The sequence below is a fragment of the Ursus arctos genome, unplaced genomic scaffold (assembly GCF_023065955.2).
Source record: "Ursus arctos isolate Adak ecotype North America unplaced genomic scaffold, UrsArc2.0 scaffold_14, whole genome shotgun sequence".
NCBI lineage: Eukaryota > Metazoa > Chordata > Mammalia > Carnivora > Ursidae > Ursus > Ursus arctos.
The window spans coordinates 20,499,332-20,512,934 of NW_026622808.1; the positions used below are offsets into that span (position 1 = coordinate 20,499,332).

General features: G+C 53.4%; 1 protein-coding gene across 1 annotated transcript; it reads right to left on the reverse strand.

The window, feature by feature from the left end:
* Window positions 1-1,845: 1,845 nt before the first annotated feature.
* On the reverse strand, window positions 1,846-11,069 carry FARSA (phenylalanyl-tRNA synthetase subunit alpha). The gene is made up of 13 exons (XM_026488132.4): window positions 10,885-11,069; window positions 8,638-8,775; window positions 8,456-8,554; window positions 8,257-8,375; window positions 7,257-7,349; window positions 7,044-7,172; window positions 6,853-6,968; window positions 5,395-5,479; window positions 5,202-5,301; window positions 4,943-5,111; window positions 4,757-4,834; window positions 4,488-4,602; window positions 1,846-3,802 (listed from the first exon to the last, which is right to left on the reverse strand). The coding sequence occupies exons 1-13, from the start codon at window positions 11,029-11,031 to the stop codon at window positions 3,664-3,666; spliced, it is 1,527 nt and encodes a 508-aa protein (XP_026343917.1). The 5' UTR covers window positions 11,032-11,069; the 3' UTR covers window positions 1,846-3,663.
* Window positions 11,070-13,603: the final 2,534 nt, after the last annotated feature.

Below are 13,603 nucleotides of genomic sequence, written 5' to 3' on the forward strand. Positions count from 1 at the left end.
GAGGAGGGGGACGTGTGGTGGGAGGGGCCTGCGCCTGGAGCGCCGGCGTACAGAGGCGGGGAGGCCTGGACGGGCTGGGGTGAGGGCAGGGGGCCAGGAGGGGCGCTGGGCTCCTAACTGGTGTGTGCGCCGGCTCGAGTCCTCCGAAGAAGGAGAAGAGGTAGGAGAAAAAGAAGATAAGAAAAGGGTGAGGCGCATGGATATCTGAGCCTTTCTCTACCCTGCTCCTGTCACGCGCCATGCGTGGAGTCTGTCCTTCTGGTGCGGGCTGTCGGTGTGTCGGTCACACAGTCCCGTCCGTCAGTCAGGGCCTGGTCAGTCAGTCAGGATATCGGGACCCGGCCAGGCGAGGGGTGGCCCCGATGGCAAGAGACAAGCGGACGGGTTCGGGCCCGCCAGGGAAGCCCAAGATCGCGGCCGTTCCCCGCCCGTCCGCCCATCCGCCCGTCCACCCGCCGCCCGCCGCCCGCCGCGCGAAGAAAAACAAGCGCCGCTTACTCCCTGTCGCTCCATCCTGTCTTTTCCCGCCTCCTCCTTCGACCCTTCTGCGCACGCGCTGGCCCCGCCCCCCGGTTAGCCCGGCTCCGGCGCACGTGCTGCATCACGTGCCCCTGGTTCCGCCTCTTTTTGAGAACGCGCGCGTCGCGGGTTAGAGCGGGCCGTTAACCGGCGGTTGTGCTGTCTCAGAGGCTGCGTGAGCAGCCGGCGTCGTCCGCGGTTGGGGGTGGTCTGTGTGCGTGTGTGTGCCTATGTGGGAGGACCCCGGGCCCTACATGGGTTGAGGGAATGGAGCAGTCTCTGCGTTAATTCTTAGATTTCAGTTCGTCTGCGCCGAGCCCCAAGAAGTCTTTGCAATAAAAAATCTTGACCGTTGCTGTTCTTGATCATGACCTTTACAGTTTGTGCAGTATCACCTTGAATCAGTTACCTGTGCTCTCTAAAACTGGAAGCTCCTTAAAAGCATGGCGGGTCTGGCCTTTAGAGTTGGGCCCATATCCCTTACTACTAATAATGTCTTAATACCAACAATAATAATTGGCACCCGAGGAGCCACAGACTGGGAGAAAATATTGCTAAACATGTATCTGAGAACTTACTGCCAGAATTTACAAGGAACTCTTAACAATTCAATAATAAGACAACCCAACTTAAAAATGGGCAAGAGATTTGAATAGGCATGTGCACAAGTCCTGAGGTGGGAGCAAACTCAGTGTGCTTGAGAAGCAGCCAGACCTGGGAGGAAGGGAGAACAGGGATTGGGGGAGGCTGTGGGTGAAAGATCAATGTTGGGCAGGGGCTGGGCTGGGGGCCAAGGCAAGGGGTTGGAGTTTTGCTCCAATTCACTGGTAAGGAGGCGGAGCTGCTCTCTGGGACACCTGTCAGTGTCCATGTGGGAGAGGCAGCAGGAATCCCGTGGAGGGCTCTGTCGCCCGTCACGCAATGACTAGGACACTGATGTTGATACCTACGTTTTGGACAATGTGGTTTGAATCTGGTCTCTTACCAGCGAGAGGGGCTAGGGGTGGGGCATAAAACTGCCAATCATTCTCAAAATCCATTTTTGCCTGTAACTGAGACAATAAAATCTAAAACATCAGACTATTATTGTAAGGGTTGCAGAGATAAACTTCTGGAACACAGTAACAGTTTAATAAACAGCAGCTAACAGTATCTTGCGTCAAATCCACCAGGTAAACAAAATGCACATTCCTGCAGCACCAGATTTGAAGATTTAAGGATTATCTATCAGAAAAATCGCAAAAGATTCACTGGTAAGCACACGCGGCGGGGGTGCGGGCACGCACGCGCACACACACACACTAAAAAGAAAAACAATACACAATATGGAGGACGATTTTTTAATGGTGCAGGGTCTGTATAACTTCCGAAAATAAGCAAAATCAAACCTATCTTGTTAGAGAAACATATATCGTAGCAAAAATTTAAAAACACATGAGAAAGAGAAACACCAAATTGAGGAGGGAGCAATTTCAGTAAGGTGCTGGCAAAAGGAACTAGGACAAGCCCATGGGGTCTTCAAACCATTAGTCACAGATCTAAAATGCGAAAGACCCAAATAAATATAGTCAATGTTTAGATTTGATCCAACTGGGGGCGGACTCCTAGGTGCTCATTTTGTTAGGTTTCATAGTGCACGCTATATACGCTTCACGTTCCCCACCCACCTTCACTTTTCCGTGGCTTTACCCCTCCCTCCATTTCTGTACCTTTCCCCCGTCAGCTCCCAAGGGCAGGGACCTGAGTCAGCTTTGCCCACGGCTGAGTCTTCAGCTCGGGACACTGAGGAGGTGCGCATTTGTTGCATGAGTGAGTATTTTTGTCTATGACTGAATTATTTGAAATAAAGGGAAAAAGAAAAAAAAAAAAAAAACCTGACCGAATAGCCCTGGGGAGATTGGTGCCCACACACCCAGGGACCAGAGAAGCCCACAGCCTCAGCTGCCAACTCTGCTGGGTGTTAACAGTGGCCTCACGGTTCCAGAAAAACTGTTACGTTTCTACAAGCGCGCTGACCCTGAAGACGTGGGGTGAGCAACATGGAGACTGAGATTTGCTTTCAAATATTTCCACAGAAATAGAGATCCCACTCATTGTTCCACGTGGGTTCATGAAGCTCCAGCCTACTCACTTTCCTTCTCTGAGCTCCTGTGAAATTCTTAGGAGACCATTAAAAAAAAAAAGAGCAGCTTTTTAGGAGGAGGATGGAAGGATGAATGGGTGGAGTACAAAGGACTTTTAGGGCAGCAAAAATACTCTGTGATGCCTAACAATGGACACACATCATCACACGTTTGTCCAAAGCCAGAGAATGTACAACACAGAGCATGAACCACAACATAAACCATGAAGTGGGGGCAATTAAGATGTGTCTATGTAGTTCATTCATCGTAAGAAATGCACCCCTCTGGTGGGGACGTTGATGGTGGGGAGGTTGTACACATGTGGGGGCAAAAGGTGTACGAGAAATTTCTGTACTTTCCACTCAATTTTGCTGGGGGAACCAGAAATTGCTCTTTCTAAAAAAGGGGAGGGTGGGGGGCAGCTTTAAAGAAAAGCTTAAAAAAAACTTTTTTTTTTTTAAAGCTGCCCCCCTCCCCCCCCCGCCAGCGCTGTCACCCTACCATGCCTGGCTCCCAGGGGGAATCATGGCACCTGCTTTGGTCTTCCCCTCCCATATGCCCCTTCCCCAGGGGTGGGGGCACTTCTGCTCACCTAGAGGAGAGCCCGGCACCACCAAGTGATAGGTAAATGCTTGACAGAGCTAGTCTTCCCCACGGGGATCTGGCTCAAGCAAGCCAGGAGCCCCCGAGGATCCAGGACCCCCCAACCCCCCACTCCTCCACCCAGGGCTCTAGCACTCCTCCATCCCTAAGGAAAGGCACCATATGAGGACAATTGCCCACTTTGTTAGCCAGCAGCTGGCCTGCAGGGCTCCCTAGGGCCCACCTTCATAGATCGAACCTGCTACCCACTCCCCTGCCCCTGGGACCTTGGGGCAGGTGGGGAAGAGGAGATACCAGGAGTGGGGTTGGGGGCATGGCCTCACAGAGGCTTTGTAAATACAAGGGGGTCACTGGCAGGGATGCTAGGGGGCTGGAGAGCTGGGGCTCAGGGAAGGCAGGCTATCCAGGGTGGCCCATGTCACACGGCACCCTGTGTCCGTGGGGGCCCCGGTTCAGCATCCAGGCGGCACAGGGGACTGTCATATACCATCTGCAGGTTCACCTTGTGGCCCACCAGCTCCCGGATGTTGTTGATGCCGTATTTGATCATTGTTGGGCTTGGGGTGGGGAGGGGAGGAAAACAGTTTTAATGCTACGTCAGGTCATGCTCTCCTCTGATCAAGCCCTCTCCTCTGATGGTTCCCACCTCCGTAAAAGCCCAAGTTGTTCCCAGGGCTCACAAGGCCCTGAATGATTTGTCCTGTCACTTCTCCGCCCTCATCTCCTCCCACTCTACCTACTCCCTCCCTCCAGCCACACTGGCCTCCTCAATGTTCTCCAAATACAGCACGCACATTCCTGCCTCCAGGTCTTTGCAGTGGCTGTTCCTGCTGCCTAGAATACTCTTCCCCAGATGTGCCCCTAGCTTACCCCTTCATCCATCTCTGGGCTTTGCTCAGACACTACCTCCTCCTTGAAGCCTTCCCTGACAACTGTCTCCTTAGCCTTCCCTGCTGTGTTCTCCGTTCAGCACTTGCTGGCTTCAGACACACTCTAAACTTTATTTGTTCAGTTTACTTGTTTATCTTGCTAACTGCCATCTTTCTCACTGCACTACGAGCCCAGCTTCACAGAGGCAGGGATGTGTGCTGTCATTCTCCTAGCATAGCACCAAGCATACAGCAGACGCTCACTAAAGGTTTGTCGAATGAAGAACAGATGCACGGGGCTGAAGGTCTGCAGGAGGGTCCCAGCAAGGCACCTGTGTGGCAGCCAAACACCCTAAGTGGTTTGGGCACTCACCGCTCCAGGGAGAGGCCCCAAGCAATGACTGACACATTTTCGGGAAGCCCCATGGGCAGCAGCATCTCAGGGCGGAAGAGCCCAGAATTCCCGACTTCCACCCACTTCTTCAAGCCTACAGGGGAGAGAGAAGGATAGAGCAGGTCTTGTGGATGACTCTGGGTCTGGCAGTGATTTTGGGAGTGGGCTCGGCAGTGACAGGGACCCAGGCTGAGCTGTGGGCAGCCTGAGCCATCCCTCCCCATCCCAGTACCAGGTTCCACCCTGACCTTGGTGGTAGCTGAACACCTCCATGCTGGGCTCCGTGTAGGGGTTGTAGGCCGGCTTGAAGCGCAGCTGGGTGATGCCTGGGCAGGGGAAGCAGGTGAGCAGAGGGGTGGAGGGTAAGCCTGGCGGCATGGCATCCTCCTGTGGCTCTCCTCACACCGCCCACTGCAGCCTGCCTGCCTGCCTACCCAGCTTGGTGAAGAACTGCCGCAGGACACCCATGAGGTGGCCTAGGGTGAGGCCATGATCAGCCACCACGCCCTCGATCTGGTGGAACTCGGCCAGGTGTGTGGCATCCAGGGTCTCATTTCGGAACACACGATCGATGGAGAAGTACTTGGTGGGCGTGAAGGGCTTCTGGGGGTGACAGGCAGGCCAGGCCCGGGAGGTCAGAAGGTCGGCAGGACAGCCCCCTGCCTCCCCTCTCCCGCCCGGGCTGAGCTGCACCTTCTGGGCCAAGCGGTAGAGGGCGCGGGCGGTGGCCGACGTGGTATGCGTGCGCAGCAGGTTCTTCCGGGCCTCCTCCAGCTTCCAGGGGTACTTGTACCTTCGGGAGGACAAACGGGAAGTCCGTGTTGTGGCCTTCAGCCCCCCCAACCTTCCTCCCCCCTGACGCCCCGAAGTCCTGGTCCCGTCTCACCCCTGTGAGCCGTAGCCACCCTGAGAGTGGGTCCGCTTGACCCGATGGACGTAGTCCATTGGGAGCTGCAGGGCCTCAGCTGGATCTGGGCAGGACAGAGCATCATCTGGTCAGTCAAGGAGCATTTCGCAAACAGCCACTGCACAGAGGACAGACAGCAACATGTGCAGCTCCCACCCTTGCCACCCACAGCAGCCGGGGGATACCTGGGAACCCCCAAGTCAGTTACACACCCCCTCTGCCCAGAACCCTCCATCTCCCTGGGGCGGGGGGCGAGGGGCGGGGACAAAGCTCTCTCTTTGGCCACACTGTCCTGTCACTGCCCATTCCTAGTTGATCACTCCCTCTAGTTACAGGGCCTCCCAGCTGATCTGTGAGCATACCAGGCACATTCCAGCCTCGGGGCCTTTGCACAGGCCTTTCCCTCCTGGAACTTTCCTTCCCATATATGGTTCTCTCCCTGACCTCCTTTGCCCTTTACGTAAGTAAACAAAGACTTGATTTTAAGTTGACAGCCCCTTTCCCCTTCACGCCAGTTTTCACTCTGTTTACTGCCATCTTGTGTTACTGCATCTGCATATAACTCAGGATTTAATAAATATCTATCCTTCCAGGACACAGGTCTCACCAGGGCAAGGACTTCATGTTTCATTCATGGCTGTAATCCAGATGTTTAACAAAGACCTTGGCACACAGGAGGGGCTTAGCAACCATTTGTTGCGTGAAGGTGTGAATTCTTAAGATCCCTTTCCAGAAACATTAATTTTGGTGCACCTGAAAAGCTTGACATCAAATCCCAGCTCCACCACATCTAAGCTGTGTGACCCTGGGCAAGTGATGTTCCTTCCCTGAGCCCGTTTCCTCCTTTGTAAAAGAGAGCAAACAATGCTACTTTCTACAGTTGGCAGAATTAGAACAGAGACAGGTGTATGGTGAGACCTTAGTAAGTTTTGGGTGCTATGACAATGATGATAGCAATGCCATTATTACTCCTGGCCAGGTAACAGGCACTCACTAGCCTCCCCTGCCTCTGGTGGGCGGGGGGGTGGGGTGGTTAGCTAACAACCATTGTGGAAAGTCATTCAATTTCAGGCAGTACTAAACACTGTGAACAAAAGGAAAAATTGGGAACCACACCTGAAAACAAGGGATGAGGGACTTTTACAATTCAGGGGGAGAAGGGCATGTCAAGGTGGCCTCTGTAAGGTGACCCATCAGCAGAGGTTTGATGCTGGAGCCAGCCTTGAAGATCTGGGAGACGATGGTTCTTGGCAGACAACTGCTTGGCAGCGCAGGCAAGGGCCATGAAGTGGGCAGGAGGGGACATGGGAGGAGGTCACAGAGGTTGCCGGGACCAGCTCACGGCGGCCCGGCTGGCCGCACCGAGGATGCAATTTATTCTGTGAAATGAGTATGCCACTCCAAAAAGTTCTGGATTGCGCGGCCAGTTCCACCCACCTCGGAGGAAGAAGGTGTCGTGTTGGTCACGCGCCGGGTGCTGCTGGGGCTGGAAAAGTGCATCAAAGTTCCAGAAGGAGCTCTCAATGAAGTTGTCAGTCGGCATCTCTGTGAACCTGGAGGGAGATACAGCCTGACTGTGCTGCTGGTGCCCAGTGGCTGGGCCGGCCCCACCCCGGCCCCGTGCTCACCCCATCTCCAGGAAGATCTGCCGGAACTGCGTGCGGACCTTGAGGAGAGGGTGCAGGTGGCCGCTGTCTGGGAGGACGCCATGGGCCAAGAAGTTGTATGGCTTGAAGGGCCGGTCCCGCCAGGAGCCGCTGTTGAGGGATGCAGGGTACGTGGGCCTGGTGAGGGCTGCCCTCCCTCCCCGACCTGCCCCAGTTCCTGGGGCCACCCCCTACCTGGAGATCATCTCTGGGCTCAGCTCTGTCTCCTGCTTGGAGATGCTGGTGCTGAAGGCACTGCCTTTGCTCACCCAGTAGGTCTTCAGGGTCCTGTGGCCAGACAGGAGGAGGGGACACCATTGTCACCTCCTTCAAGAGGCTTCCCTTGATCTTCTAGCTGATGCTGACCCCAACACCAGCCACCAAGTCACTCTGCTTTATTTTCCTCCTGATATTCATCATCACCTGCAACCCTCTTATTCAGTCCATGCCTACATCCTTCTGTCGCTCACTTACTCATTCAACAAATACTTAATGAGAATCTACCACGTGCCAGGGTTTACTCAATGTACTGAGCATAGAGCTGAGCAAGAATAACAGGTAAACTCTCGGGGCGGGCTCTACTCCACTGAAATCATCCCACTACCTTGTGGAAAAGAGGCCATTTTATAACGAGGAAACTGAGGCCCAGAAAGACAGGTGAGTTGGCCAAGGTCACACAACCAATAAGTAAGTGCCAGAGCCAGGACCTGGACTGGGCAGCCCTCCTCCAGCCTATGTCCTCATAACCGCTATGCCACTCGGTATCTGCTCAAAGGGTATGTCAGCCCTGGGAAAGCAGAGCCTTAGGCCTGTCCAGGTCCCGGCATTCAATGAATTTCAGACATTGAAATCAGAGCTGTAAAGGAAATAAACATGGCACTCAGTATGGAGAGCAGAAGTGGCCAGCTTTTATGGAACTCAAAGGGAGAGAGGGGTGTCAGGATGGCCTCTTTAAGGTGACACATGGTTTGGTGCCCAAGCCTGGCTTAAGGGAAGACCATTCTCAGCAGAAGTCATGGCATGAGCAAAGGCCCTGAGGTGGCAGGAGCCTGGCATGAGTGCTTGACAACCCCATGGTAAAGCAGAGCTGGGAGGACACTGAGCACTGTGGCCCAGTGTGGGTGGGGCGACTCTGTCCCCCCAATCCCGAAGACCAAGTGGATGACACAGGATGGAAGGGGGGGCACCCACTCACACTTCAGTCAGCAGCTTCCTCTTCCTGAGCTCACTCCTTTCTTTCTCACCCAGCTTCTCAGCCTGCCCACCCTGCACCAGCTGGAGCCGCCGCTGCACCTCGTCCTCCACGCGGTCCACCTGCCGTGATGATGGGTGTGAGAGGCTGTGACGGCCAGGGGCCCACCTACTCGCCTGCCCCTCTGCATGCAGGGACTCACCACTCGGAACACCCGGGGCCCGTCGGCTGCACTCTTGTCCACGCGGATCCACTTGTTGGACATGGCCTTGCTGAAGCCCACCTTGCCACTGGGCAGTCGCTGGGGGAGCGAGGTCATAGTGAGCGAAGCACGAGGGCCACTTCACCCCATCACTTCCCTAGGCCTCGCCCCTAGGACCTTACCATGAGCTCACTCTGGGCCAGGCCCTCCTGGGGGATGCTGTGAAATACCCGGGCCTCATGGCTGCCCTCCCGGGCCATCTCCTCGCCCTCGGCCGTAAGCTCCCAGCGCTTGGTGGAGCGCAGCTCAGCCTCAATGATCTGCGGGGAGATGGGGGGAGGGAAGACCCACAGTGACAGGGCTCAGAGCCAGGCACGCCCTCACCAAAGCGCTTAGGTTGCACAGTGCCTGAAACCAGCTTCACATCTGAGCTGCGCCACTTCCCAGGTGAGTGAACACCCCTTGCCGAGCCTCAGTTTCCCTTCTGTGACACAGGATAATGACGGAGATGGCTCACATCTCCCAGGGTGAAGTAAAGTACTAAGAATGGTACCTAGCAGGGGGCACCTGGGTGGCACAGCGGTTAAGCGTCTGCCTTCGGCTCAGGGCGTGATCCCGGCATTATGGGATCGAGCCCCACATCAGGCTCCTCCGCTAGGAGCCTGCTTCTTCCTCTCCCACTCCCCCTGCTTGTGTTCCCTCTCTCGCTGCCTGTCTCTATCTCTGTCAAATAAATAAATAAAATCTTTAAAAAAAAAAAAAAAAAAGAATGGTACCTAGCAAAAAATAAGTTCTTTCTATTGCTTTTAAATCTGAGAAGGTTTTTTAAGGTCCCAGGTGAACTGATTCGTTTCCACATTTAACACGTTTGCATCTCAGTGCCCAGGGTGTCAGAAAAGGGCGCCCTGTTACACACAGGAATCCAAAGTTCCATGATGAGGATGGGTTCAGGTCGTGCACAGAGAAGCAAGGCTGGGTGGGGCCCACAGGGCTTAGCTCCCTCTTCACTCTTAATTCCCAGCTCTGCTCCTTACTCCCTGTGTGACCTTGGGAAAGTTGCTTAACTTCCGTGAGCAAGTTTTCTTACCAGCAAGAGAAAGGTGTGATGGGCTCTACCCCAGGAAGTTTTCTTGAGTAATTATTGAATTAACATATGGAAAAGACGGAGAACGTCTAGCAGTACCAAATACTGCATGAACTCTAACCACTATTCCTATCATTGTCATCATTACCATGGCTGTGTTAGACCGAACCATAATAAATAGCCACTACTTAACCTTCTGTGACAACACAAGTCAATTTCACATTAATCAAGGTACTGTTACCCCATTCACAATGCCCTCTCTGCACTGATGACCCCAGGCTCTGCAGCCTGAACACTTAATTTCAAATCCACGTTTGCCTGTTCCTCTAGTGACATTGATCAAGTTACTGACCAGTGCTCGGAAGGTGTCCAGGCTGCAAAATGGAGATATCAGTGCTACCATCCTGGGTTAATGACAAGGACTAGACAATAAATAAGGCCGAGACCAAAGTGGGGCACAGAACATGAGCTTAATGAATATGCAGCCCGGTTATGTTCTCTGATTTGTAGCCCTGAGGATCCAGCTTACTGGGTGTGCCCACAGGCCTCTCAGAATCTTCCTCCTATGACTCTATCAACCTTTTACTTATCCAGGTCAAAAAAGGCTGGGCTTCATCCATGCTCTCCCTGCCTTGCCATGAATCTCCTTTCATTCCCTCTCCTGAATCTTCTCTCCATTCCACCTGCGTCCCCACAACCCAACACCATGCCCTCTAGCTTGGGGATGTACCAGCCTCTGCCTTTGGCCCCTCACCGCTAGTCCCACTCCTGACAATCCTTCCCCAAAGTGATGCAGACAGGTCACACATTTGACTGGCTCCAGCTCCTGCCATGGCTCTCCAGTACCCCCGTGAGATAAAGACCTACAAGGCCTTGCAAATTTTGGCTCTACTAATGCCTTTCTACACGTTTCCCATTTCTGCCATTGATCTCTGGAGCTTTTCTCCTCAGTGCAGAGGTCCGACTGAAGGTGATGACTATCACCTCCTCCAGAATGTTCTCCTTGACTCTCAAGCCTGGGCCAGGTGTCACCTCTGGGCTCCCTGTACTTCCGCCATCACTCGGAGGGTCACCTGAGTATCTCCCTTATTAGACCGCAACCTCCGTGAGGGCCAAGACCGCATCTTCCTCGTTCACCATCGTGCCCTCCCTAACGCCTACCATGTCTCAATGGACATTTACTGAGTGCAGAACGTGAGTGCTCCTGGGCTCTCACTTGTTCCAGACCCCCTGCCTGCGCACCCTAGGCTGGACTCCCGAAGGATTCTTCAGCAGGCAGGGCCTTCTGGGCAAGGGGACTACAGGTGCCAAAGCGAGGAGGCCCGGCATCACGGGCCCGACTCACCTCGCCCAGCGCTTGCAGGCTCTTCACGGCGCCCACCACGGCCTGGTGGTCCACGCCCAGCTTAGCCGCCAGCTCCGCGCTGTCCAGGCCTCCATCGGCTGCCTCTAGATGCCGGAGCAGCACCTCCGCCACCGGGCCGTCCGCCATGGCTGCGGCCAGCGTGCTCAGCGTGTCCCACCCGGGGCCTGAATAACCGGAACCGGAACCGGCGCCGGGAGTGTGTCGCCATCTTGCGTGTGGCGGACCGGTGGCCAGGCTCAAGACGCCGCCATCTTCGGTGTGGCGATTGAACCTTAGAGGGTGGGAGAGACTCAGTGCCTGCCTCCGCCCTAGCTAGACTAGTGGTGTCTGGTTGACCAGAGAGGCCAAAGTGCCCACGTCAAGGACAGAATCACAGCGTTGTTTTAAGTTTCATCCAGCCTCACTTCCAGCAGGCGGTGTGACCTTGGACTTTCCTCTCTCTGAGCCTAGGAGCCCTCTGCCCTTCTGGGATTCGCTCTTGGCCTGCAGGAGGGCTGTAGGTGGTGGGCTCCAGAGATAGTCATTCTGCTGATAGCAACGACTTATAAGTTTTTAAAGGGAGGCTAGGTAGGGACCATCCCTATTTATAAAAGGGAGAGAGACTCACCTAATAATAGTTATAGTCAAAGTAGCAGCTAACCTGTATGGATATCTTGTGTCCTCTGTCCAGTACTAAGTGCTTCAGGTGTGTTATTTAATTTTCCCCAAAACTTTGATGTAGATATTAATTTAATCCCCCTTTCACAGTTGTGAAAATGGAGCCTAAGAGGGTGATACAACTTCCCCACAGTTCTACAAGCAGTTGGTAGAGATGGTGTCAGAAACTATGAACACCTCAGATCCCACTCCAATCTCTGCATGCTCTGAGAAGATCAATGTCAGGGCAATAATGGATACCCTAATTAGTACTGGCCTATAGAAATATAATGCAAGACACAAATCTAATTTTAAATTTTCTAGTGGCAATGTTCAAAACAAAATGGATGAAATTAAAGAATCTACCAAACCTAATACGTCCAAATTATCACTTCAATACTATAAAGTTACTAATGTAATATTTTACATTCTTTTTTTCACAGTAAGTCTCCAAAATTTGATGTGTGTTTTACACTTATGGCACATCTCAGTTGGAACCAGCTACTTTTCAAATACTCAATAGTCACATATGGCCAGTGGAGATTATAGTAGACGTGCAAGTAGATTCTAATCCCTTTTATGTCACTCAGCCAAGTCACTTAATCTTTCTGTGCCTGTTTCCTTGCCTGGGTAGAGATGATACAAGCCCAGGTTATTGTGAGATTTAAGTGAAATACTGTCCACACATGTACGCATACTTGCTAATACTAAATTGATTGTGGACCATGTGACAAGCACTATCATAAGTAGAACACCTTTACTCATTTAACCATCACCCTTATTATGTGAGCCTGAAAAGATCTTAGTAACCTAATATCACCCAATCCTGACCCTACAGTGAGGTCCTGATAAAAATTCAGTATGTGGATCTCCACGTCCCTTCTTAGCTTCGAAGCACTTACTTTGTTTTTATTTAATTCCTCCAAGAGTCTTTCCGTCATACAGCAAGTAGGTTCTAACCCTCTTCCATGCCAGGTGCTGCAAGAGACACTGGGGGATGGTGAAGTAAGACAGTCACAGTGTCTACCCTCAAGCAGGAAGCACCAAGCTCATGTGTGCAGGACATATGGTGGAAGGGAGGGAAGGTGGGAGGGTCACTGGCAGGCCTGGAGTGATCACCCCAGATTGGGGCTCCTCATGAGGGGGTGCAGGTTGGGTGATACTGGATATGCCTGGGGCAGAGCCCCAACTTCTCCAAGACTCCCCATTCCTCCTTTTTCTTTGTCCCCACCACTATCAAGGAAGCACTCCTTCCCCACTCTTTTGCCAGGATTCCCTCCTTCCACACTCCATTTCCATGTTACCAGGTCCAGGGCCTGTTTGCTTAGAGTTTGGGAAACCCCCAGACCTCCTTCCTGCTTCCTGCAGCTTGGGGGCAGGGAAATGGTGTCAGTCACTGTCAGTCACGTGCCTCTGGCTCAGAAGACTCTAGTCTCAGGGGTCCTGCCCATCTCCCCTGGACTTTATCTTCTCCACCATCTGCCTGGTTTCTTTTTTTTCTTCTCCAACGGAACCCCCCTCCTCTCCTCTTTAGCCGTTTAATTGCAAAAGCCAGGCCGTTTGCGGGAGACCACAGGCAGCGACCCCTTTACCGGCTGAGGGAGGGTTTAAAGGAGAGGCGGCAATGAGGAACAACCCTACCAAACTCTAGGAGCCACAGGCCATAGTCACATCTTCAAGCCCTCTAGTCTTCCTTCTCTCTGTCCCAGGGCAGCCCTAACAGCTTTGAAAGCGGTTCTGTAGGGCGGCGCCTAGCCAAGGTTGCTCCTTCTAGCCTCTTAGGGGCTCCTGTGACTTCAGAGGCTAAGTGACTTTCCCCAGTCACACAGCGGCAGTCTGACAGGCTGTCAGAGCACTAGGGACCACTAAGGACCAGAGAAGAGAGAGCTGGCATTTTACTCGCTAGCCTGCAAGGCTGTGGCACTGGGGTAAGTGAAGACCCAGCGCCCCAGCCCCTGAGCGCTGGTGCCCTCTCTGCCCCATCCTGCCCTGGGGCGGGGGAGAGCGAGAGCGAGCACGTCGGAGTGAGGGCTCCCCAACTGCAGAGTAGAAAGTGGTTAGG